The sequence below is a fragment of the Rhincodon typus genome, chromosome 20, assembly GCF_021869965.1.
Source record: "Rhincodon typus isolate 14 chromosome 20, sRhiTyp1.1, whole genome shotgun sequence".
In the NCBI taxonomy this organism is placed as follows: Eukaryota; Metazoa; Chordata; class Chondrichthyes; order Orectolobiformes; family Rhincodontidae; genus Rhincodon; species Rhincodon typus.
In genome coordinates, this window is record NC_063351.1 from 9,709,464 (window position 1) to 9,733,068 (window position 23,605).

General features: G+C 43.0%; 1 protein-coding gene across 1 annotated transcript in view; it reads left to right on the forward strand.

Annotated features, from left to right (window-relative positions):
- pcdh15b (protocadherin-related 15b) overlaps positions 1-23,605 on the forward strand; it is a 606,743-nt gene that overhangs the window by 286,277 nt on the left and 296,861 nt on the right. The window contains exon 22 of the mRNA XM_048609162.1: positions 3,486-3,510. Within this exon, the coding sequence (XP_048465119.1) occupies positions 3,486-3,510 (25 nt within the window). The remainder of the gene's footprint in view (positions 1-3,485; positions 3,511-23,605) is intronic.

Below are 23,605 nucleotides of genomic sequence, written 5' to 3' on the forward strand. Positions count from 1 at the left end.
TGTTAACTCTGTTTTTTCCTTCACAGATGCTGCCAGACCTGCTGAGCTTTTCCAGCAACTTTGTTTTTGTTCCTGATTTACAGCATCCACAGTTCTTTCGATTTTTATTAGGTCATTTTAGCTGCAGTTTACCACATGCCAAATATTTTCGAGCACATTTTTGTTTATCTGACAAACAAACATCAAGATAATTCCATAAGTGTTGCTTGTAAGAGCATTCTTTTCATTGTAGCTTACTCTGTCATCATTGGGAATGGCAAGGAGACAGTGGTTACATCACAGTCTCCTTCATATTAGGTAAAGGGACAAATTAATTTCTTTGTCTGTGATCTTAATTAAGCTTATTGGGTTGTTACATTCTCATGAGATGTTGACCCTATGCGGTGATGCTGTTCCATTTGAAAGAATGGCATCTAAGACTTTGCAACATGCAGAAAGAAATCATAATTAAGTTCCAGTAAGAACAAACAAAGAATTCTCGCATTTCAAAGCTCCAGAGAGCCTTAATGTATAAGAGCTGCTTGAAACATCAAAATCACAAAAGTCTAGCAGCTACCCATTGTTGTCGCTTCAGCAAATTGATCCATTGCTTGTGTTCAATCCTTTGTATCAAATTGGAGAGGTGAACTAGTGATAACAGACTATCGTTAAATGCATCTGAAGTTCAAGTAATGACTAAAGACAACAAGCAGAAATATCATTGAGCTGAAACATGAGCTCTGTTTTTCTCTTCAAACATGCAGGCAAGAGCTGCCAAGCAGTTCCAGGGTTTTCTGAGTTTGTTTTTCCAGATTTCCAGCATCTGCAGTAATGTTCTATGTTCCTCGGTTGACATTGCTGCACTATTAATGCATAAATAATGGAGAGTACCATTCACCCCAGTGTTAATTTAATGTAAAGTATGACCTATATATCATGCTGAGTTCTGAAACAGGTGCCTGAAGAAAGGGAAGGAACTATTTGAGTCGGCATTTTTGTCAAGTCAGGTTGACTTATGACTTTAATAAAAGGCGTGGGTCCCAATTTCAGGATTCCAGACCCAAATTCATGATTCCAGACCCAACCCTATGAATTCTAGTTTTCACCAGAGCTTTTTAAGTTTACCGGTCTGTTTCGGGTCACAACCCCCACACTAGGCACTCCTAATTTGGACTGCTTCTTTGGAGATAGGTATGTCCTATTCCTCCATACTTTTTATGGAATTGGGTCTGCTTTATAACGAGTTGTCACCATCGGTGTCATAAATCATCGTCTGCATGTACTATAGGTGGTGCCTTCCCCTACCAATGAATATCCCTTTCTTATGGACACCTTCAGTGGATAGGGGTAGATGGACCAAGCTGCAATTTTTCCCATTGGTCTTGGACTCATAGAGTCATACAGCATGGAAACAGACCCTTCGGTCCAACCAGTCCATGCTGACCATAACCCCAAACTAAAATAATACCACCTGCCTGCTCCTGGCCCATATCCCACCAAACCTTTCCTCTTCATGTATTTATCTAAGTGTGTTTTAAACGTAACTGTGCCCACATCTACCACTTCCTCAGGAAGTTCATTCCATACACTACCTTCTGTATGAAAAATTGGCCTCTCACCTCTTTTTTTTAAATCTCTTTCCTCTCATCTTAAAAATATGCTTCCCTAGTCTTAAAATCCCCCATCCTAGGGAAAAGACGCTTACCATTAACACTATCAATAACCCGCACAATTTTATAAACCACTATAAGGTCACCTCCAAACCTACGCTCCTGTGAGAAAACTCCCATCCTACCCAGCCTTTCTTTATAACCCAAACCTTCCATACCCAGCAACATCCTAGTAAATCTCTTCTGAACTCTTTTAGCTTAATAATATCCTTCCTATAACAGGGTGACCAGAACTTCTTGCCTCATGGATGACAATCCAGTCCATAGAGTATAAATGTTTCAAAGAGATGTGTACATGTGTCTGACAATTTTGAGCAGTTTGATTTTGGAGAGGGAGATGAAGCAGGCTGCAACAGAACATCTAATAATGAACTAATCACCTCCCCAGATTGTCGTAGTGCCTGTGTCACTGGGCCCTGCCTGTTCTAATGCTTGTAATTCCATGTTGCCCTCTTCATTGCATCTTTAGAACAGCCAGCTTGTTGTGACCCCTCAACTTTCACAGCTGGATCTCCTGGAGACCCAGGACCAGCCTTCCTAAGCCTGCCTTCTGTTCTTAGGATTTCCACAGCCACATAAGTAAATTTAACAGCAAGTGAGTTTTTCTGCGAGGTGCTGTGGTCCATTTAAGCAGAAATTATCCCTCTGCTAAAATGGCTACATAATCCTGCCAGCCCTCTCTAATTGGCTGAGCCCTTCCAGAAGGCCTGCAGTCACTGTCAGGGAACACAGAGGGCTTTGGCCCCAACTTGGCATGTGGCTTCATTAGAGCTTGCAACCATCCTTTTCAGTGGGACTACTTACATGGAAGTGCTTATGGATCCAACCGTGATGTTGTGCCTGTTGACCGGTGTCTGTATCCTTCGCAGCACAGGCAGAAAACACCCAGTGACTGAGTGTTGGAGTGAAACTGTGGGCTAAGGTCATTACAGCTCTAAGTTACCTGTCATGGTTACTGGTGCTTGTGCTTAAACAGTCTTTTCGGATCTTTCAGCAGTGTATCAAACTGCGCTCTAACTGATAAGTACGTCTGCATAGATACCTCTTTGGCGGATGAACAGTGCTTTCGCTGAGCCTGAACTGTCTGTCTTGCTCAAGATTTCAGCGTAAATACACCGTACTCTCAATCTGTCAGAGCCCTTGCTATTTGCCAGTCAGTCAGCACCTATTGCTGCTCCCCATGTTGAGATAGTGCAAACTGCAGGCGAGCTTTTTCCACCCAGAGTGGCTTGAGGGAATCCTACAAGGACATCTGCATTCTCTTCCATTGAACACTGGAAGACATCCATCAATAATGCTGCAGCCACTGGAATTAGGAGCATTAGAACATGCACAGGCATCACAAGAATCCGCGGAGCATTTTGGTTCATTATTAGATGTTCTGTTGCCTTAAGGTGACATTTAGAAAGGCGTATGTTCTAAAATTTGGCTGTTAAGATGTTGCAATGGTTTGTCACTAAGAGATAGTGAGCTTTATCACACTTGTACAGGGATTGAAGATACAAGTAGGAGTGTCAGAGGTTCTGTTCATTTGAGAGCTGGCTCTGAGGGAGCTAGATCAGTGTCAAGTACTCTCCACATGTAAATAAAGGGTGACTTGGTGATGGGATACCAGTCTCTCTGGTGTTATTTCAGAGACAACAGCCAAGTAACACACTATGGGAGAGAACTTTAGAGAGGAATGCCGTAAGATTTTTTGACATGTTGAATAAGCTTTTCTATGAAGTTCATTTCATAATTACTTCCTCGGCAATTACCAACTGGTCATTAAGAGTAGAATAATAGTTCTGTTTTAAGCTAAGATGTGTATCTTGTAGACATTCTTTGCTCAATGACTAATTCTTTTTATGGGCAACTGAAGGTACTACAGTTGAGTCACAGTAAAGGCATGCTTTTTGTCTAAAGTTATTGTTGAAGACTTTAGTGCTTGAAAGCACTGCTTAATTAAATGGCCTATTCCTGCTTCTATTGCCCACATTACTAATTCCTCCAGCAATTTGTTGAGAGGGAGAGATATTCAATAAATTGCAAATTAACGCAAGTTTGTAGACTTTGTCATTAGCCTTGTGAAAATGGCTACTTCACTTCAAGCATCTCATTAAATTGCCAATTAAATAATCATTGGAGAAAGTTAAGGCTGTTTTTTAACAGCATTTCTTCCTTTAATGACAAGGTCTCTGTCTGACACATAAAACAGCCAGTAGTGGATAAAAACATAGGAAAGTACAGGAATGGGAAAGATTATCACGGTGTCTCTGACTGGTTGCACTGCAAATCGAAGAAATATAAGACCATATAACACTTACCCTTCCAACATTTTTTTTCTGTAAGCAATCAACCTATTCTCTTCTGAATTTGCTGACACAACCAACTCCTGGTGCTTGTCTTGGCTGTATATTGTACGCGTTTGCCAACTACTGCATAAACTGAATCTAAAGTGCGTTGTCATTCTCCCTGTGGATTCCCTGCACTTCATGCCGAATATAAACAATTGAATAATTGGCAACGTTTCATGCTTGAATTAATTTTTTTGTATCTAATGTCTGGATCAGTAATTTTATAAAATAGGACTAATTGTAACATAATTTTGTTCATCAGTCTATTATGCGTGAAGTAGTTTATACTTAACTGAAGTAAACATGACTTGTGTTTCTGAGCATATCAGGGTACAATACATAATTGAAACATGAATTAGGAGTAAGCATGATGTATTTTAAAAGTCTTTTTCAAACATTTTCTCTGGGAAAAGATTATATAGCTTATTTTTAGACTAGTTCACACAATCCTAATTTACATAAATCTGTCTCTCTTTCTATCCCACTGAGAATCACACTTGCACAGTCGGATTTATTTATTATTCTTCATGGATAAGCAAATCTATCCTGGCATGACAGAATTGTTGTTCCTTTGAGATACCCATCCTTTCAACATGCAATTGGTTTCCCTGCATTTTTTTTTAACCATTGTTTATCTTTCATTCAATTTCTTCTATTGTCACATTTTTATTGCTTCCAAGTTACAACACCATATTTGGCCTTTTTACATTTGGACACACTACTCAACCTTTTTATTTTGACAACGTTCAGAGTCCAGCCGAAGCATTCTCTTTGTATATAATTTATGTGACTTATTGCCAACCAATACCGTGCCCAGTGCTCCAGTCACTTTTCACTTCGAGTCAATAAAAAGAAGCATCAGACAGATCAAAAGGAACAGCAATTTGCTATTCCAGTTTCTGTCATCACTGAAAATGAAATCTATCTCGGTATTTTGGCAGCTACATCAGTTCTGGTTGCAATTTGTTTCATATCAGATTACAGTGGTTTAAACTGTTCCTTAAACAATTTGACCCGATTTTCACCATGATGGAGAACATCTCTGCCATGTGAGAATCCCTGAAGAAGTAAGGAATTCCAATTTTTGTCATCTAAACTTGGCATTTGTCAGTTTCACGGGGGTAGAATTGGTGGCAGTCCTTAGGTCAAGCATGTGTCAGGATTGTGTGTGACTTGGAGGGCTGTGTTGTGTTCCCATGAATCTACTGCCCCTCTTTGAGGCAGTCTGTTGTGGGGTTGGAAAATACTATCAGAGGAGGTTCGTTGAACAGATCTTGTAGATGATATAAACTATTGCCACTGTCTATTGGCTGTGAGGGAACTGAATTTTGAAGGTTGTGGTTGGGATGCTAATTAACTGGGCTGCTCTGCCCTGCATGATATCAAACATTTTGAGCATTGTTAGAACGATATGCATTTAGGCAAGTGGGACATCTTGCATCATATTCTTGACCTGTGCTTTGTGGATGGTTGGCAGACTTGGGGCAATAGAAGGTAAGTTATTCATTATAAAGTTCTGAGCCTCTCAATTGCTTGTGTAGCTGGCCCATTTCAGTTTCTGGTCTATAGTAACCACCACCAAATGTAATGATATTGAACAATTCAGTGATAGAAGTACCATTGAACATTAAGTCGTGATGGTTATGTTATCCCTTGTTGGAGATGGTCTTTGTTTGGCATTTGTGAGGTGCAAATGTTACTTGCCACTTGTCAGTCTGTACCTGATGTTGACCAGGTCTTACTACACACGGGCATAGGCTACTTCAGTAACTAAGGAGTTGCAAATTCTATCAGCTGACATTCTCACTACTGACCTTATAATTGAGGGAGGATTTTTGATAAATTTGTTAAAGATGGTAAGATCTAGGGTATTTCCGTAAGTGAAATTTGTCCTTAAGGGACTTGCTGTAAATAATCAACTGGAAGATATTTTACTGGTAGTGTCTATACATTACGTATATATGTATAAAACTGGTAGTTTGGTGTTGGAAAAATACCCTGAGTTGTCGGGTTGTAGTGGTAGTGTCCCTACTTCTGTCCAGGCGGCCTGAGTTTAAGCCCTATCTGCTCCAGAGGTGCATAATAACATCTCTGAATAGGTTGTTTGGAAAATATCTACCCTGAGTGTTATAGAGGCTCATGTAGTGCAAATGTAGTGTCCATACCACTGAGCCAGGAGGCCCAGGTTCAAGTCCCATCTGCTCCAGAGGTGTGACACAACATCACTGAACAGTTTGATTTTTAAAAAAAATCTATTTTGAATGACGTCCTGGGGCTGAGATGATTGACCTTTAACATCTTTCTTTGTTCTGGTTATGACTCCAACCAACAGACAATGTTTACCCTGATTTCCATTGACTCCAGTTTTGCTAAAGCTCCTTAGTGCTATACTCTGTTTAATGCTGCCTTGATGTCAAGTGCAATTACTCTCATCTCACTTTGTGGAGTTCAGCTTTCTTTGTCCATGTTTGGACCAAGGCTGTAATTAAGTCAGGAGTTGAGTGGCTGAACACAAACTGATGATCAGCGAGCAGGTTCTTGCTGAGTAAGTACCACTGAATAACGCTTACAATTTCCATCACCTTGCTGATGACTGGAATGGTAATTTGGGACTGTGAACATTATCAAAGAACTGCCAAAGCTATCAAGAAGCTTTGCAAAAAAAAAACTGTATGGAGTTTTAGAAAATGTGCAAGGTATTTCAGCATTCCTGTTCATGTAAATGTAAATGATTATACGATTTGTACTGTATGACTGTTTTCTGAAATAATTATGTGCACAATAGGGTGAATTTTAAGTGAAGATTTTGAAAGCTCCAATTGCTTTTGGAATGGAAATGTTTATTTATGTAAGAAAGTGAGCACTCAAGTGAAGTGCTCATTTGCACAAGGGATATGAATGTATTAAATAGGAGCACAGTGGACTATTGGTCACTCAAGCCTGCACTACCATTCAATAAGATAATAGCTAATCTTTTTGTGTTTCTAACTGTACATGATCCTGACAACCCTCAATTCCGTTGGCTAATGTGAAGCTATCTACTTAGGTAAAATATTCAACAGCCTGCTTCACCTGCCTTCTGAAGCAGAGTTCCAAAATTGGACAATTCTCTGAAAGAAAAAAAATTCTCATCTCTGACCTGAAAGGGTGACCCCTCATATTAAAACAGTGCCCATGATTCTGACTTACAAAGGGAGACATTCTTACCAAATCCACCTTATTAAAACCATTCAGGATCTTACTCACTTCAATCAAGTCACCCTCACTTTTCTAAACTGCAGGGGAAATATCCGAATCTGTGCAAGCTATCACACAAAGGCAACATGCTTATTCCAGGTATCAATCTCATAAATCTTTTCTGAAGCACCTGCAATGAATTCATGTTGTTCCATAAATAAGGAAACCATATAAGTACATAATATTCAAGATGTCGTCTCACCAATGCCCTGCTTAGTTGAAACATAACATCCTTACTTTTATATTCATTTGCTCTCGTAATAAAGGATAAGATCCCATTAGAGATAGCAAGAACTGCAGATGCTGGAGTTAGAGATAACACAGGGTGGAGCTGGAGGAACACAGCAGGCCAGGCAGCACCAGACGAGCAGGAAGAAGGGTCTCGATCCGAAACATCAACTTTCCTGCTCCTCTGATGCTGCTTGGCCTGCTGTGTTTCTGCAGCTCCACACTGTGTTATCTAAGATCCTATTAGCCTTTTTGATTTACATGCTGTATTTGTACACTAACTTACTGTGATTCACACACTAGCGCACCCAAATCCCTTTACACCATGGAATTCTGCAGTTATTCTTAATTTAAGTAATACTCTCAGTTTTCATTGTTTTTCAAACAAAATAAACAATTTCACATTATATTCCATTTGACAGATTTTTGCCCACCCACTTAATTGACTTATATTAATTTGGAGCCTCATTATGTCTTTCTTGCAGTATGTTTGCCTTAATATTTTGGTATCATCTGTGAATTCAGCCAACATCTCTTTCTTCTCATTAAGTCACTGATGAAATTTGTAAAGAGTTGAGGTCCCAGCACAGACCCTAGCAGGAATCTACTCACCACATCCTCTCAACCAGCCAAAGGCCTGTTTATGAGATAGTAGGAACTACCGATGCTGGAGAATCTGAGTTAATAAGGTGTAGAACTGGATGAACACAGCAGGCCAAGCAGCATCAGAGGAGCAGGAAAGCTGACATTTCGGGTCTGGACCCTTCTTCAGACCTACTTATGCTTGCTTTTTTTCTGACAGCCAGGTAATCTTCTATATTTGCTAATACGTTACCAGCTGTATGTCATAAGCTTTTATTTTCACAAGAACCTTTGATGTGGCACTTCTCAAGTGCCTTCCAGAAATCCAGGTACAGTTTATCAATTGGCTCCCCTTTATCCACATGTTATTCCTTCAAAGCATTCCAATAAATTGATTAAACATGATTTCTCTTTGACAAAAACCATCCCAATCACCTTTTTATATTCTAACCAAATTGTCTCACCAATCATTCATCTTTGCACAATTCCTTAAATTTGATGCTTTTAGAAATTAATTTAGTTGACTACAGATGGTGAATGCTCCCTTTAGGATATTTCTTTAGATTATGAATATAATTATTCAGAATATTCTGAAATATCCCCTTAAATGTCTACCAGTCCAACTCTATCAATTTATCCCGAGATCTATTTGAGGTTTTTGCAAAGATTTGTAGCTTGAGTTGTGGGTGAGGTTGTTGACTTGCTCACCGAGCTGGCTTGTCTTCGTTCAGACATTTTGTCACCATGCTAGGTGACATCATCAGTGAGGCCTCCGATGAAGTGATGTTGTTTTACTCCGCTTGGAATTTATACTGTCCGGTCCGTTGTGGTGAGTTGTGTCATTTCCGATTATGTTCTATATGAGTTTGTATATGGGGTCCAAATCTATATGTTTGTTGATTGCATTATGGGTTGAGAACCATGCCTCTAGGCATTTCCTTGCATGTCTATGTTTGGTTTGGGCTACTATGGTTACCTTGTCCCAGTTAAGTTGATGGCCTTCATTGTCCGAGTGTACTGATATTAAGGAAAGTTCATCGTGCTGTTTTGCTGCCAGCAGATGTTCATGTATTCTGATGGCTTTTTTTTTCTTTATTCATTTATTGGATGAGGGCACCGCTGACCAGGCAGCATTTATCGCCCATCCCTAATTGCCCAGAGGGCAGTTCAGAGTCAACCACATTACTGTGGGCCTGGAGTCACATGTAGGCCAGACCAGGTAAGGAGACAGTTTCCTTCCCTGAATGATATTAGTGAGCCAGATGGATTTTTCCAACAATCGACAATGAGATCATAGACATTAGTAGATTCTTAATTCCAGATATTTATTGAATACAAATTCCACCAACTGCCGTGGCAGAATTTGAACCCCAGTACCCAGAACGTTATTTGGGTCTCTGGATTAACAGTCCAGTGATAATACCACTAGGCCATTGCCTCCCCTAGTTTCCTTCCTGTCTGTCTGATGTAATGTTTGTGGCAGTCGTTGCATGGTATTTTGTAAACTACGTTGGTTCTGCATGTTGTGGGAATGGGGTGTTTAATCCTCATGAGTGTTTGTCATAGAGTGGCTGTCGGCTTGTGTGCTACCATGATACCTAGTGGTCGTAGGAGTCTCGTTGTCTATTCCGATATGTTCTTGATGTAGGGCAGTGTGGTCAGTCTGTCAGGTTGTACAGTGTCCTCTTGTTGTTGTCTATTTAGTAGGCATCTGCGGATGAAGTTGCGGGGATATCCGTTCATGGCGAAGATTTTGTAAAGGTGTTTTCTCTCTTTCCTGCATAGTTCTGGTGTGTTGCAGCGAGTGGTGGCTCATTTAAATAGTGTCCTAATGCAGCTTTGTTTGTGGACGTTGGGGGTAGCAATGGCACACCCATTGGGGTCACCTATCTCAGGGCTCAGCGCAAAAGCAGTCATGCAAAGACTAGAACACACCACCCTCCCCTGCATTCAACCTAAACTGTGGATCGGGTATGTAGACAACACATTTGCCATCATTAAACGCACCAAACTAGAAGAGATCCACCACCTCATCAACAATGTATTCGTGGGGATTAAATTCATGAGAGAAGAAGAAAACAACAATCAGCTTCCGTTTCTGGACATCAGAGTTGAACGTATGACCAACGGGGAGTTCCAAACCTCAGTATGCAGGAAAGCAACACACACTGATCAAATCCTCAACTTCCACAGCAACCACCCCAATGACCACAAACAAAGTTGCATTAGGACACTGTTTAAACTGGCCACCACTCACTGCAACACAGCAGAACTACACAGGAAAGAGGAAGAGCACCTATACAAAATCTTCGCTATGAACGGATATCCCTGCAACTTCATCCATAGATGCCTCCTAAATAGACAACAACAGGAGGATACAGTGCACCCTAACACACTGGCCACACTGCCCTACATCAAGAACATATCAGAATTGACAAAGAGACTCCTATGACCACTAGAAATCATGGTGGCCCACAAGCCCACAGCCACTCTACAACAAACACTTACAAGGATTACAGACCCCATTCCCATGACAAGCAAAACCAACGTGATTTACAAAATACCACGCAACGACTGCCACAAGCATTACATCAGACAGACAGGAAGGAAACTAGCCATCAGAATATACGAACATCAGCTAGCAGCAAAATGACACGAAGAACCTTCCCTAATATCAGTACACTTGGACAATGAAGGTCATCAATTTAATTGGGACAAGGTAACCATATTAGCCCAAGCCAAACATAAATACACATGGGAATTCCTAGAGGCATGGTTCTCCACCCATAATGCAATCAACAAACATACAGAATTGGACCCCATATACAAACCCCTACAGATCAAAACCGGAAATGACACTGCTCACCATAACGGACCGGACAGTATAAATTCCAAGCGGAGTAGAATAACATCGCTTCATTGGAGGCTCCACTGATGATGTCATCTGGCATGGTGATAAAATGTTTGAACAAAAACAAGCCAGCTTGGCGAGCAAGTCAACAATCTTATCCCTAGCCTAGTTTGCAGTTCACCTCAGATAGCTCAGTTTCATGTTCACATATTTTCCCTTATTTAGGCTTAAAGTATTAGTTTTAGACCCACCCTTTTCCATTTCAAATTATGCAAAATTCAGTCATATTGAGCTCACCACTATCTAATGGTGCCTTTAATCGAAAGTCATCATTAATTCTTTCCCATTACACAATACTAAGTTTAATATTTACCTACTCTCTGATTAGTTCCAGAACTTTTGCTCTAGGAAACCATTCTGTGAACTCCTTATCTCGGCTTACCTTGCCAATCTGATGTTCAAGTTTATATGTTCATTGTAATCACTCCTGACTATTGCCCTCCCTTTATCATAAGCATCCAATGTTTCTTTTTGTATACATTGTCTCACATTATGGTTAGTGTTAGTGGCTTGTAGACTACACCAACTAGTTACTTCCTTCCTGTACTATTCCTCATCTCCACCTAAACTGATTCTAAATCCTCATCTCATGAACCCGTGATCATCTCTAACTATTGTCATCCATGACTAACAGTGCTTTCACTTTGCCTAGCTTCATGAATGGTGCATATCCCTTAATAATCAGGACCCAATCATTGTCATTCAGCGGTATCATCACCATAATGGCAATCAGACAACTGGATTTCCTTCAATGTACACTGTTGATTCATTTACTTTGCTACGAATACTATGCATATTCAGATACAGAGTCTTTAATTTTGTCTTTTTGTTATCTTTGTAATATGCTGAGCCGTAAGTTGCAGATTGCTCTGGAATACTATATTGCTGTTGTTGATGGGACGGCCAGTCTTGAGTTGCTAGATCTGTTCGGAGTCTGTCCTATTTAGCATGGTGATCATTGCCATACAACATAATGGAGGGTATTCTCAATGGAAAGGCGGAACTTTGTCTCCACAAAGACTGTGCGGTGGTCACTCTTACTGATACTGTCCTGGATAGGTACAACTGCAGCTGACAGATTGGTAAGGATAGGGTCAAGCGTGTTTTTTTCCCTGTTGTTGGTTTCCTCACTGCTTTCCACAGACCCAGTCTCGCAGCTATGTCCTGTAGGACCCAATCGGCTCAATTAGTCGTATTGCTGTTGAGCCACTCTTCATGATGGACATTGAAATCCCCCACCCAGAGTACATTTTGCGTCCTTGTCACCTACAGTGCTTCCTCCAAGTGTTGTTCAAAACGGAGGAGAACCAATTCATCAGCCGAGGGAGGATGGTACGTGATAATCAGCAGGAGGTTTCCCTGCCCATGTTTAACCTGAAGCCATGAGACTTCATTAGGTCTGGAGTCAATGATGAGAACTCCCAGGGAAGCTCCCTCCTGTATGTGTACCACTGTTCCCCACCTCTACTGGGTCTGTCCTGTCTGTAGGAGAGGAAATATCAGGGATGGTGATGGTAATGGTGATGGTGGTGTCTGGAGCATTGTCTGTAAGGTATGATTCTGAGAGTATGACTGTGTCAGGCCGTTGCTTGACTAGTCCATGAGACAGCTCTCCCAATTTTGTTACCAGTCACCAAATGTTCGTAAGGAGGACTTTGCAGGTTTGACAGGGCTGTTTCTGCCATTGTCTCTTCTGGTGTCTCAGTCAATGCCAGCTGGTCTGTCCAGTTTCATTTTTTGTTAAGACTTCCGAGCAATTGGTAGAACTGAATCGCTTGCTTGGCCATTTAAGAGGGCAATTGAGAGTCAGTCGCATTGCTGTGGGTCTGGAGTCACATGTAGTCCAGACCAAGTGAGGATGGCAGATTTCCTTCCCTAAAGGACATTAGTGAGCCCGATGGGCTTTTTGGATAATTGATAATGGTTTCATGGTCATCAGTAGATGCTTAATTCCAAATTTTTTAACTGAATTCAAATTCTATCTGCTTTGGGAAGGGGGTGTGTCACGGAGAGAATTCAAACCAGGGTCCCCAGAACGTTAGCTGAGTTTCTGGATTAATAGTCTAGCAATGATACCGTTAAACCAGCACCAACTTCAAACCCATTGAACAATTGCAGATGCAGACTCTACTGCAATCCTGCACTCTGGGCCCCCCATAATTTGCTGTCTTGCAGTCTCTGTCCCTTGTCCAGAAACCCTGACCAAATGAGAAGACACTGTTGTAAGTGGTATGACTGGGTCCTGCTACAAAGAATTCTGGCAACTGTCCTCCTCCCTGAAGCTTCACAGTGTTTGTGGTTCAGCCTGCAGTTATAACCTCTGAGCCAAAGCGACTTAAACTTCAAACATTTGCTGGACAATGGTATCCAGGAGCTCCCATATGCTGCAGCCTTGACACATCACCTGTTCTGTCATTTTAATTCTGTTACTCAATTGTGTTGTTTTTATATATTTTTGACTTTACCATAAATTTGTTTGTTATGTTAAAAATTAAGAATAGAAATACATTAGCCACTCATCAGAGATTCACCAAACTCCTTTCTCTACATTATCTCAAGAAACAATTCTGATCTGCTCCAGTGAATCAAGCTGTCTGTTACTGCCTGGGCAGAATTTTCCCAGAACTGGGAGCAGAACATGGCTGACATTAGTTGGAGAGCTTGGGAAATGCTTAACGTAGTCTTCACAAGTAGAGCAATAGTAACTCTGTAAAACTGAGATAGAATATGCAGCTGCAGTTGTTTATACAGAAGACATAGGCAAGAACATTTTATACTACATTTACTTAGTGAATAAATCTATTACGATGCAAGGTTTTAGTTAAGATCCTTCAAATAATCATAAGTATGCATTCTGAAGTAAGTATAGATTCACCTATATACAAAAACATCACTAAAAGCATTGGAGGAAATGATTCAAATAAGGTTATGAGAGCAAACCAGTCTAAGACAGTAAAAGCAGCCCTCAGGGGCAGAACAGAGGTTCAGTAGTTAGCACTGCTGCCTCATAGGGACCCGGGTTCGATTGCAGTCTCGGGCAACTGTCTGTATGGAGTTTGCACGTTCTCCCTGTGTCTGCGTGGGCTTTCTCCAGCTGCACCAGTTTCCTCCCACAGTCTAAAGATGTGCACGTTAGGTGGATTGGCCATGCTAAATTGCCCTCAGTGTCTGGGGATGTGCATGCTTCGTGGGTTAGCCATCGGAAATGCAGGGTTACAGGGTAGGGCAGTGGGTCTGGGTGGGATGCTCTTCAGGGGGTCGGTGTAGACTTGATGAGCCAAACGGCCTGCTTCCACACTGCAGGGATTCTATGATTCTATAACTTTGTGATGTGGAGATGCCGGTGTTGGACTGGGGTGAACAAGGTCAGAAATCACACAATACCAGGTAATACTCTAACAGGTTCATTTGAAAACACAAACTTTCGGAACCTCGCTCCTACTCCAGATGTTAGTGAGGGAGGTAGTATCACACACAGAATTTATCAGTAAAAGATCAAAGGGTCACACCGCTGATGTGGGTACATTAAGCAAACCTAAGATGCTGTTAAACCTTGTATTTGCAAATACAAATTCACCCCATAAATTTACGTGTGTGTGTGTGTGTGTGTGTGTGTGTGCAAGAGAGAGAGAGAGAGGAGTTTGTGTGTGAGTGTGTGTGAGAGAGAGAGAGGGGAGTGTGTATGTGTGTGTGTGTGCAGGTGTCTGTGTGTGTCTGTCTGTGTTTGTGTGTATGTGTGATGGAGAGAGAGTGTGCTTACGTGTGTGTGTGTGTGTGTGTGTGTGCGCGCACGCGCATGTGTGTGTGTCTGTCTGTGTTTGTGTGTGTGTGGGAGAGAGAGTGTGCATATGTGTGTGTGTGTGTGTGTCTGTGTTTGTGTGTGTGTGAGGGAGAGAGAGTGTGCGTACATGTGTGTGTGTGGGAGTTGAATTGGACCCCTCCAGCGGGTTGTTGCTCTGGGCTTCACAGGTATGCTGAAGCCATCAGAGAATGTGTTAAAGCCAGATTTATCAGCCGTGCTCACAAGGTAGTGCAAAACAGCACTCAGGGACAACACAACACCATCCGAGGTCTCAAGACCAATCTCAATATTGTCATCAAACCAGCAGACAAAGGAGGAGCCATCGTCATACAGAATAGAACAGAATACTGCAAAGAAGTGGGGTTGTAATTCACTCATAGATATAAGCACTGCTGATGCTGGAGTCAGAGATCATTGACGGATGCACAGGTGAAACTCTGTCTGATGTGAAAGGTCTCTGACTACTGCAAAGAAGTATACTGACAACTGAACAACCAGGAACACTACAGAAAACTACCTGCCAATCTGACTAAAGAACACACCCATCAATGGAACAGACAAGTCAAGGCTTTTGATCCAGTCCTTTAGAGTACCCAACACACTCTCATCCTGCGTAGGGGACTTCTACTGCCTTCCAAAGATACACAAAACCAACAGACATGGATGTCCTATCATACCAGGCGATGGGACCCTGTATGAGAACCTCTCTCGTTATTTCGAGAACATTTTGAAACCCATTGTACAGGAACCCCCAGCTTCTTTTACAACACTACAGACTTCTTACAGAAACTCGGCACCCATGGACCAGTCGAATTAGGAACTTTTCTCACCATAATGGATGTTTCGGCACTCCACACCAGCATCCCCCATGACGACAGCATCGCCACAACAGCCTCAGTGCTCAATACCACCAACTGCCAATTTCCAGATGCCACCCTACAACTCATTTGCTTCATCCTTGACCACAATGTCTTTACCTTTGACAACCCACTCTTCATCCAGACACATGGAATAGCCATGGCGACCAGACTAGCTCCCCAACATGCCAACATGCCAACATTTTCATGCACAGGTTCAAACAAGACTTCTTTGCTTCACAGAACCACTGACCAGTGTTATACACCAGATACATTGATGACATTTTCTTCCTTTGGACTCATGGCGAGGAATCACTGAAACAACTACATTGTGATATCAACAAGTTTCATCCCACCGTCAGACTTACCATGGACTGCTGTTTAGAATCAGTCTCATTTTTAGAGACACGCATCTCCATCAAGGACAGACACATCAATACGTCACAGTACTGCAAGTCTATGGATAACCTCACGATGCTGCACTTCTTTAGCTTCCACCCTAAACACTTTAAAGCAGCCATCCCCTGCGGACAAGCCCTACGGATACACAGAATCTGTTCGAATGAGGAGGAACATGATGGACACCTGAAGGTGTTGAAGGACTCTCTTGTAAGAAGAGGATACGATGCTCAACTCATCGATTGCCAATTCCAACGTGCCACAGCGAAAAACCATAATGACCTCCTCAGAAGACAGACATGGTATACATCCGATAGAGTGCCCTTTGTCATCCAGTACTTCCCGGGAGCGGAGAAACTACATGCTCCTCGCAGCCTTCAACACATTATCGATGACGACGAGCACCTTGCCAAGATCTTCCCTACACCTCCACTTCTCGCCTTCAAACAACCGCCAAACCTTAAACAGACCATTGTTCGCAGCAAACTACCCCACCTTCAGGACAACAGCGACCGCAACACTATACAACCCTGTCATGGTAACCTCTGTAAGACATGTCAGATCTTCAGCATGAATACCACCATCACATGTGGGAACACCACCTACCATATGCAAGGTAGATACTCAGGTGATTCGGCCAACGTTGTCTATCTCATACGCTACAGGCATGGATGCCTCAAGGCATGGTACATTGGCGAAACCACACAGAAGCTGCAACAACAGGTGAATGGACACCGCGCAACAATCGGCAGACAGGGGTGCTCCCTCCCAGTGGGGGAACACTTCAGTGGTCAAGGACATTTGGCCTCGGATCTTCAGGTAAACGTCCTCCAAGGCGGACTTCAGGATACACAACAACGCAGAGTCGCCAAGCAGAGGCTGATAGCCAAGTTCAGTCCCCATGAGGTCAGCCTCAAACCGGCATCTTGGGTTCATGTCACACTACAGGTGACCCCACTACACTATACACTCTCACACACGCAAACATATACACACACACAGTATCTCTCCCTCACATGTGCACGCGCACACACAGACACATGCACACACACACACACACGCACAAACTCTCATACAGATTCTTATACACACACTGTCTCTCAAGCACACACATGCACACACTTTCTCTCTGTCTCTCTCTCTCTCTCACACACACACACACAAACACACACACACACGTAAATCTATGGGGTGAATTGATACTTGCAGATACATTCTACTTTGTTCAAAATGCACACAATTTATAGACGTTCAGTCAATGTGGCATTTTATAAATTCCTACTTTAGAAATAAAACCAGTCTGACTCTGAACCAAAACACAAACAAATTCTAAACACGGCCTCACACCTAACATACATTGCCTGGCTTAAAATGTCACTTCTTCTTTACACTGATAAAACCTTTAGTTCTCTCAGGACCGTGGCTTGAAAGGAATTCAGGGATTTACAAATACATATTCATCAATTTAAACATCTAACTGATTAAAGATTTGACAGCATCTTAGGTTTGTTCAATACATCCTCCTCATCAGTGGTCTTTTACTTATAAATTCTGTGTCTGATGCTACCTCTGTCACTAACACCTGCAGAAGGAGTAAGACTCCGAAAGCTTGTGTTTTCAAATAAATCTGTTGGACTATAACCTCGTGTTGTGTGATTTCTGACCTATAACTTTGTGAAGAGTCAACTTTGGGGAATTTCATGAAGAGTTTCTCTCCATGACCTCTAGCAAGTTATCTCCCATAATTGTACGCTGCTCACCTCATTAAGAATGCACCATGCCTGCGCAGTGCTACTCAGGACCTTCTGGGTTTCTAGTCACTCACACGTATTTAAACTCCAGCCGTGCACCAGTTCAAGTGCTGCAGGCATTTATAATCTGTGAACGGTTTTCACAGAGATGACTGATGAAAGCAAGCTGACACCTTGCTTTGAGGACAAGGACATCCTCGTGGATGGAGTAGTGAACAGGGAGGCCTTCCTCTTTTCTCAGGATAGGTAGAGAATACCCTGGCCCTGACCATACAGCCAGTTCTGAAGTTATAACCCGATGCCCACGGCCTGAAAGTTGCCCGGAAACACAGCAAGAAGGTTAATAACCTTCTCGGCTCTGCCAGGGGAATTGCAACCATCGTCTCTTTGCTGCCTCTCACTCATTCTAAACTCTGTCACTGAATACAGCTCTCACCAGGTCACATTGTTCAGCATTCTCACTAATACATGCAGTATCTTCACTTAATGGCTCTCATATACATGCTGTCTAACTTTGCCTGTGTGCCTTGCAGGGCAGTGACATTTGCTCCACCTCAACTTCTCTGTACTATAGTTGTGCATCAGCCAAACGGGTAATAGCACTTGCTAAGCCTGGGGAAAATTCCAATGAACGTACGTCGGGAATATTATTGCCTTCCCTGGGCTATAATGATACGCAGCCTCCGGCCCTGAAAGGTCCAAACAGCTGACTGAAATTCTCCAAGCTTCTGCCTTGATTGACAGTGGCAGTACACCCTGACTGAAGCCAGCCCAGCTTGAACTAAAAGGGGACACACAAAAAGGTGCTATGAGGCTGTAAGCTCTGAATGAGGCGGCAATGAGCAGAAAGGCAAGGCAAAGAAACAGGAGTGAGTGGATGACTTCTAAGAATAAAGCTGAAAGCTCTTAGGAAGCGTCCTGATCAGATGCATGTGATGTGTGTTTCCCCGCACCCAATGTGACTGGGCAGCACCATTGCAACAAAATGTATTGTGGATCTCCAAAGATAGTATCAAAGTGTAGAACTGTGTTATGAGTGTGTGGGAGATGTGTTAAGGCAGTTTCTTGGCCAATACCAGCCTCTGTGGATAGGGCAGAGATTACTGCCCTACGAAGCGTGGGCCTGAGGTGTTGGGGAATGCTGACTGAGATGAATACCCAGAGGAAACGCCGTTCAGTGGCAGCCTTCGTCATATGATCAGACTCTCATGTAGGCGATAGATACTGTCTATATTCTCTCCAGTGCATGGGGATTCATCGACCTGCAGATAAATGAGGTAAGATTCAGTAATAATGAAATGTTAATCCATGCAAAAAGGTCCCGCACCACTCAGTATTGAGATTCTCTCCTATCCTTCGAAAAACTTTGGCAAGAAACCAAATTCTTTTTCTCTCAACTTTGAGTAACTGATTTTTTTCATCACGCCTTGTTTTCCCGATGTCTTATGCTGATCAGGATCTCAGAAAATTCAGCACCCAGTCTTCTCATTGAGCACTTACATGAAATGTTTAAGGAATTTCAGTATATTTTTTGAAGTGAGAGTGGATTTTATTTCAACAGTGGCATTGACGATGGAGAGATAACTTGATTTTTCTGTCAACATAGCTGCTGCAGTACGGCCCAGCTGGCAACATGGGTAGTGGGGGTAAAGGGCATTAGGTGGCATGGCCTGAATGGAGCACGGAGAATGAGGGGAACAAGCATGGTTTCAGAACAGGAGGACTGTTATATGCTTTAATGTTGGTTTTAAAATTTCAGCGTAATCCCAGAGTCTCTGTGCAGGCTTTCAGGATCCTCCTCTCCAAATCCTGGGTTGTCTAGCCTGACTGTGAATCCAGCCTTCCTGGCCCTCTGCCCCCTCCCTCCCCCCCCCCCCCCGCCCCGACTCCCTCAGAAATGTGAAGTAAGGATGGTCCCTTATGAAGATCTGTTGGCAGAGCTCAGATTTCTGCTGGCTGTTCGAGCCAACTCCAACATTTGGCTCCTTGTTTCTATTACATATTGGCTGGAGCAGGCTGAGGGTTGTGGACTGTAACAATCCCCTGGAATCAGGGATAACATTCCCCTGGCCTGAGATTACAGAGCAAGTGGTCTCAGGATACATAGAGATCCATTTCATACCAAGATGAGAAATTTTCTCGATCAAAGGATTGGTAAGCCTATGGAATTATCGGCCACAAAAGACTGTGGAGAAATAGATTATTAGCAGTCGAGGGGTATGGGCAGAGAGTGGGAGTGTGTAACGTTGAGGTGGAAGATCAACCATGATCATGCTGAATTGCAGAGCAGGCTCAAAGAACCAAATAGACTATTCCTGTTCCTGTTTTCTCTGTATCTTCTCTATTTGCCCCACCACAGCCACAGCCTATCTTCATCAATTCATATCAGACTTACGGCTAATCAAGTGGAGGTAAATGAGGGCTGCTCGTTAAAATCCAATGTCTCAAACTAACAGCATTGAACAGATTTGATGCTCATTTTGCTCAGCAACTTGAAACTCATTCCCAGGTAAAATTTCCCACAAACATCAAACAGGAAATACTTTGCACCATTAATATGCGGAGAAAATGGAGTAAGAACCTGTCCTCCCTACAATTATCAAATTCTCAGCTTCAAGGTACAATGCAAAGAAACACAGGACAGAACCTTATAGATGTTTGAGCAAAGGGGGCTATGGTGAGATCTGTAGTAATATTGGATGACAAGTGCAGTGAGGCCCGTTTTGATATCAGGAACATGTCATTCCATCTCCTATACTTTTCACCACAGTATTTCTCACCAGGCATCACTGAGTTGCCAATTAAGGGGATTATAAATTGTTCAACACCTTGTTGATGGCCCAACTCATGGTGTTACTATCCACCTTTCCATTTTAACAAACTTGCTACACGGTGGGACATCAGAAAACACAACATGGAATCTCAAGCTTGCATCTGGTAAATACAGCTCACCGCATACTGTATGTGACCTCCATGTTTGAAACCCAGCAACTATACCTCAGGGCAAGCTCCATACACACCCCATATCCATGGACATTGGCATCGAATATATGCCAGCCTCTAAGAACTCTCTTGGGGCGCATCCGATCCACTTGCAGGGGCACTTCTGCACCTTAATGCCCCACCTTGGGATGCAACAGTAATAATCATTGTAATCATCAAGGAGAGGTGAAAGTGATAGGCCTTGACATCAAGACCACATTTGACTGAGTGTGGTATCAAGGAGCCCTAGCAAAACTGGAATCAATGGGGAATGGGGGAAGCTCTCTGATGGTTGGAGTCATATCTGGCACAGAGGAAGATGGTTATGCTTATTCGAGGTCAGTCATCTGAGCTCCAAGACATCTCTGCAGAAATTCCTCAGGTTAATGCCGGAGGCCCAACCATCTTCAGCAGCTTCGTCAATTACCTTCCCTCCATCATAACATCGAAGTGGGGATGTTTGTTGATGATTGTGCAATACTCAGCATGATTTGCCAATCCTCAGAAACTGAAGCAATACATGTGCAAATGCAACAAGACCTGGACAATATCCAGGCTTGGGCTAAAAAGTGACAAATAACATGTTTCCACATAAATGCCAATCAATGACAATCACCAATAAGAGACAATTTAACCACTGCCCCTTGACATTCAATTGTGCTCCCACCACTATCAACATCCTGAGGGTTACCATTGATCAGGAACTCAACTGGACTTACGCTGCAGATCAGAGGATAGGATTACTGCAGCAAGTAAATGATCTCCTGACTCCCCAGAACCTGTCCACCATCTAAAAGGCACAGGTCAGGAGTGTGATAGAATACTCCCATTTGCCTGGATGGCTGTAGCTCCAACAACACTCAAGAAACTTAACACCATACAGGACAAAGCAGCCCGCTTGGTTGGCAATACTTTCACAAACATTCAGTCACTCTGCACTGGTGCTTAGAAGGACTAGTGTGTACCAGCTACAGGATTCAGCAGAAATTCACCAGACTTCCTCAGACGGCACCTTCCATCCCGTGACCACTTCCGTCGAGAAGGACAAGGACAGCGGGTACATGGCAACACCTAAAATTCCCCTTCAAGACACTCGCCATCCTGACTTTGAAATCTATCACTGGCCTTTCAGTGTTGCTGGAGTTTCCTCCCTAACAGTAATGTGGGTCTATCTCCAGCAAATAGAATGCTATGGTTCAAAAAATCAGCTCACCACCATTTTCTCAAAGGCAACTAGGGATGGGCAATAAATGTCCATGTCTCATGAGTGAATTAAAAAAAAAAGTGCTGCAGCAAAGACACTTAGGGACATGGACCCAATTCCTTGGCTGGACCAGGCTTCATCTCCAGGCTCTTCACATGTTCTGTTAGTCACTCTGAGCCTATCTGGATGTTTGTGGGATTCCTGCCTTGCCTTCCCCCTTTGCCTTTTTGCTGACTCAGCCAGAGATACAGCCTCATATTGCGACTGTTTTGCCATCCTGTTTAGTGCAGACGTAAAGCCAGGAATTTTGTCATTGTTGTCAGCAGGCCTCATTAAGATCAAGAGGATGGCCTTTGTTCAGGGAGTCCTAGCACAGTAAGTCAAGGGCAGTCTCCTGTACCAGTACAGCCCCTGTTTGAGGTGATACTCTCCACATTAGGGGTGAAGACCTGAATGCCAGGTAGCCCACTAGCTGTCTTCATTCTGTTGGGGGCTGTTTTCCTTCTGGAATGAAAGAGAGGCAGGAATTACTGAAGATGAAAATGGATGGCACAGCTGTTACTTGGTGTAGGTTGAGAGGTATCCTGAGTGAGTGAGTAGGCAGCACAGAGGGCATGCAGCGTTCGTGGTGTTGTGGTTTGGGGTGGATGAGAGCAAATGAGAGAAGGTGTTCCAGGCAATAGTGACAGTGGTAGAGGATGAGCCTTGGTGGATGCAGCCGTAGACAAAGCATGAATGAGAGGTATCAGAGGGAGGACCAAGACCCTTTCCCTGATGGAGTGAAGAAAGTCGTTGGCACTCTTCCTCCAGATGGCCAAGACTACTTGAAACTCAGTGGCAACTTTGGAGCAGGCTATCTGAAGTCATGGCCTCTACAGCTCCACGGGGAAGAAGAGTTCCTGTGTCTTAGCTACCCCCAGCCCCAATCCACCCACAAGAAGGAACCTGACCTCAAAGTAGATTTCCCCATGTCTGCCATGTCCAGGGCAGATTTCAGGAACTGAGCAAGGCAGCCCCAGACTGAGAGTACTCATCTGAATGCATCACGGACTTTCAAAGGTGGCATGGGCACAAGGATGCTGGTCTTTTGACAGGTAGCTACTGAGTCAGGAGTTGTCCTGGGTAACAATGAATGATCATGTGTGGGAGAAATCGCATGTGAGGGACACCACTGGGGCATGGTAGGTAATTAATATGGCTGTGTTGCCAAGATATGGCGGGAGAACCCTCTGGGCCTCCTGCCAACAAACCCTCCAAAAAAGAAACAACGCAACTTGAATTTCGATAAAATATATAAAATTCAACCCAGAGTAGAATTTAGGTGCAGCTGCTATTGTGGACAGCACAAAACTGGTGGGCTGAATGGCCTCTTCACCGCTGTAAAATTCTATGTAAATTAATTGACAACAGTTGCAGCTGAGCAGCCTATGTAGACCAGACCAGAAGTGTTTGCTTCTGCCAAATAAAACAAATCAAACAGTGGCTGATTATTGCAAAGGTAGTTGTGACAAACCAGGGCTGAGTGCCAAGAATCTACTGTAAAGTTCCTGATTTCAGCTGGGCATGAGGAGGAAATTCCAAGTGGAGAGGATATGTTTCAGAGAAAGTAGGAACTGCAGGTGCTGGAGAATCTGAGATAACAAGGTGTAGAGCTGGATGAACACAGC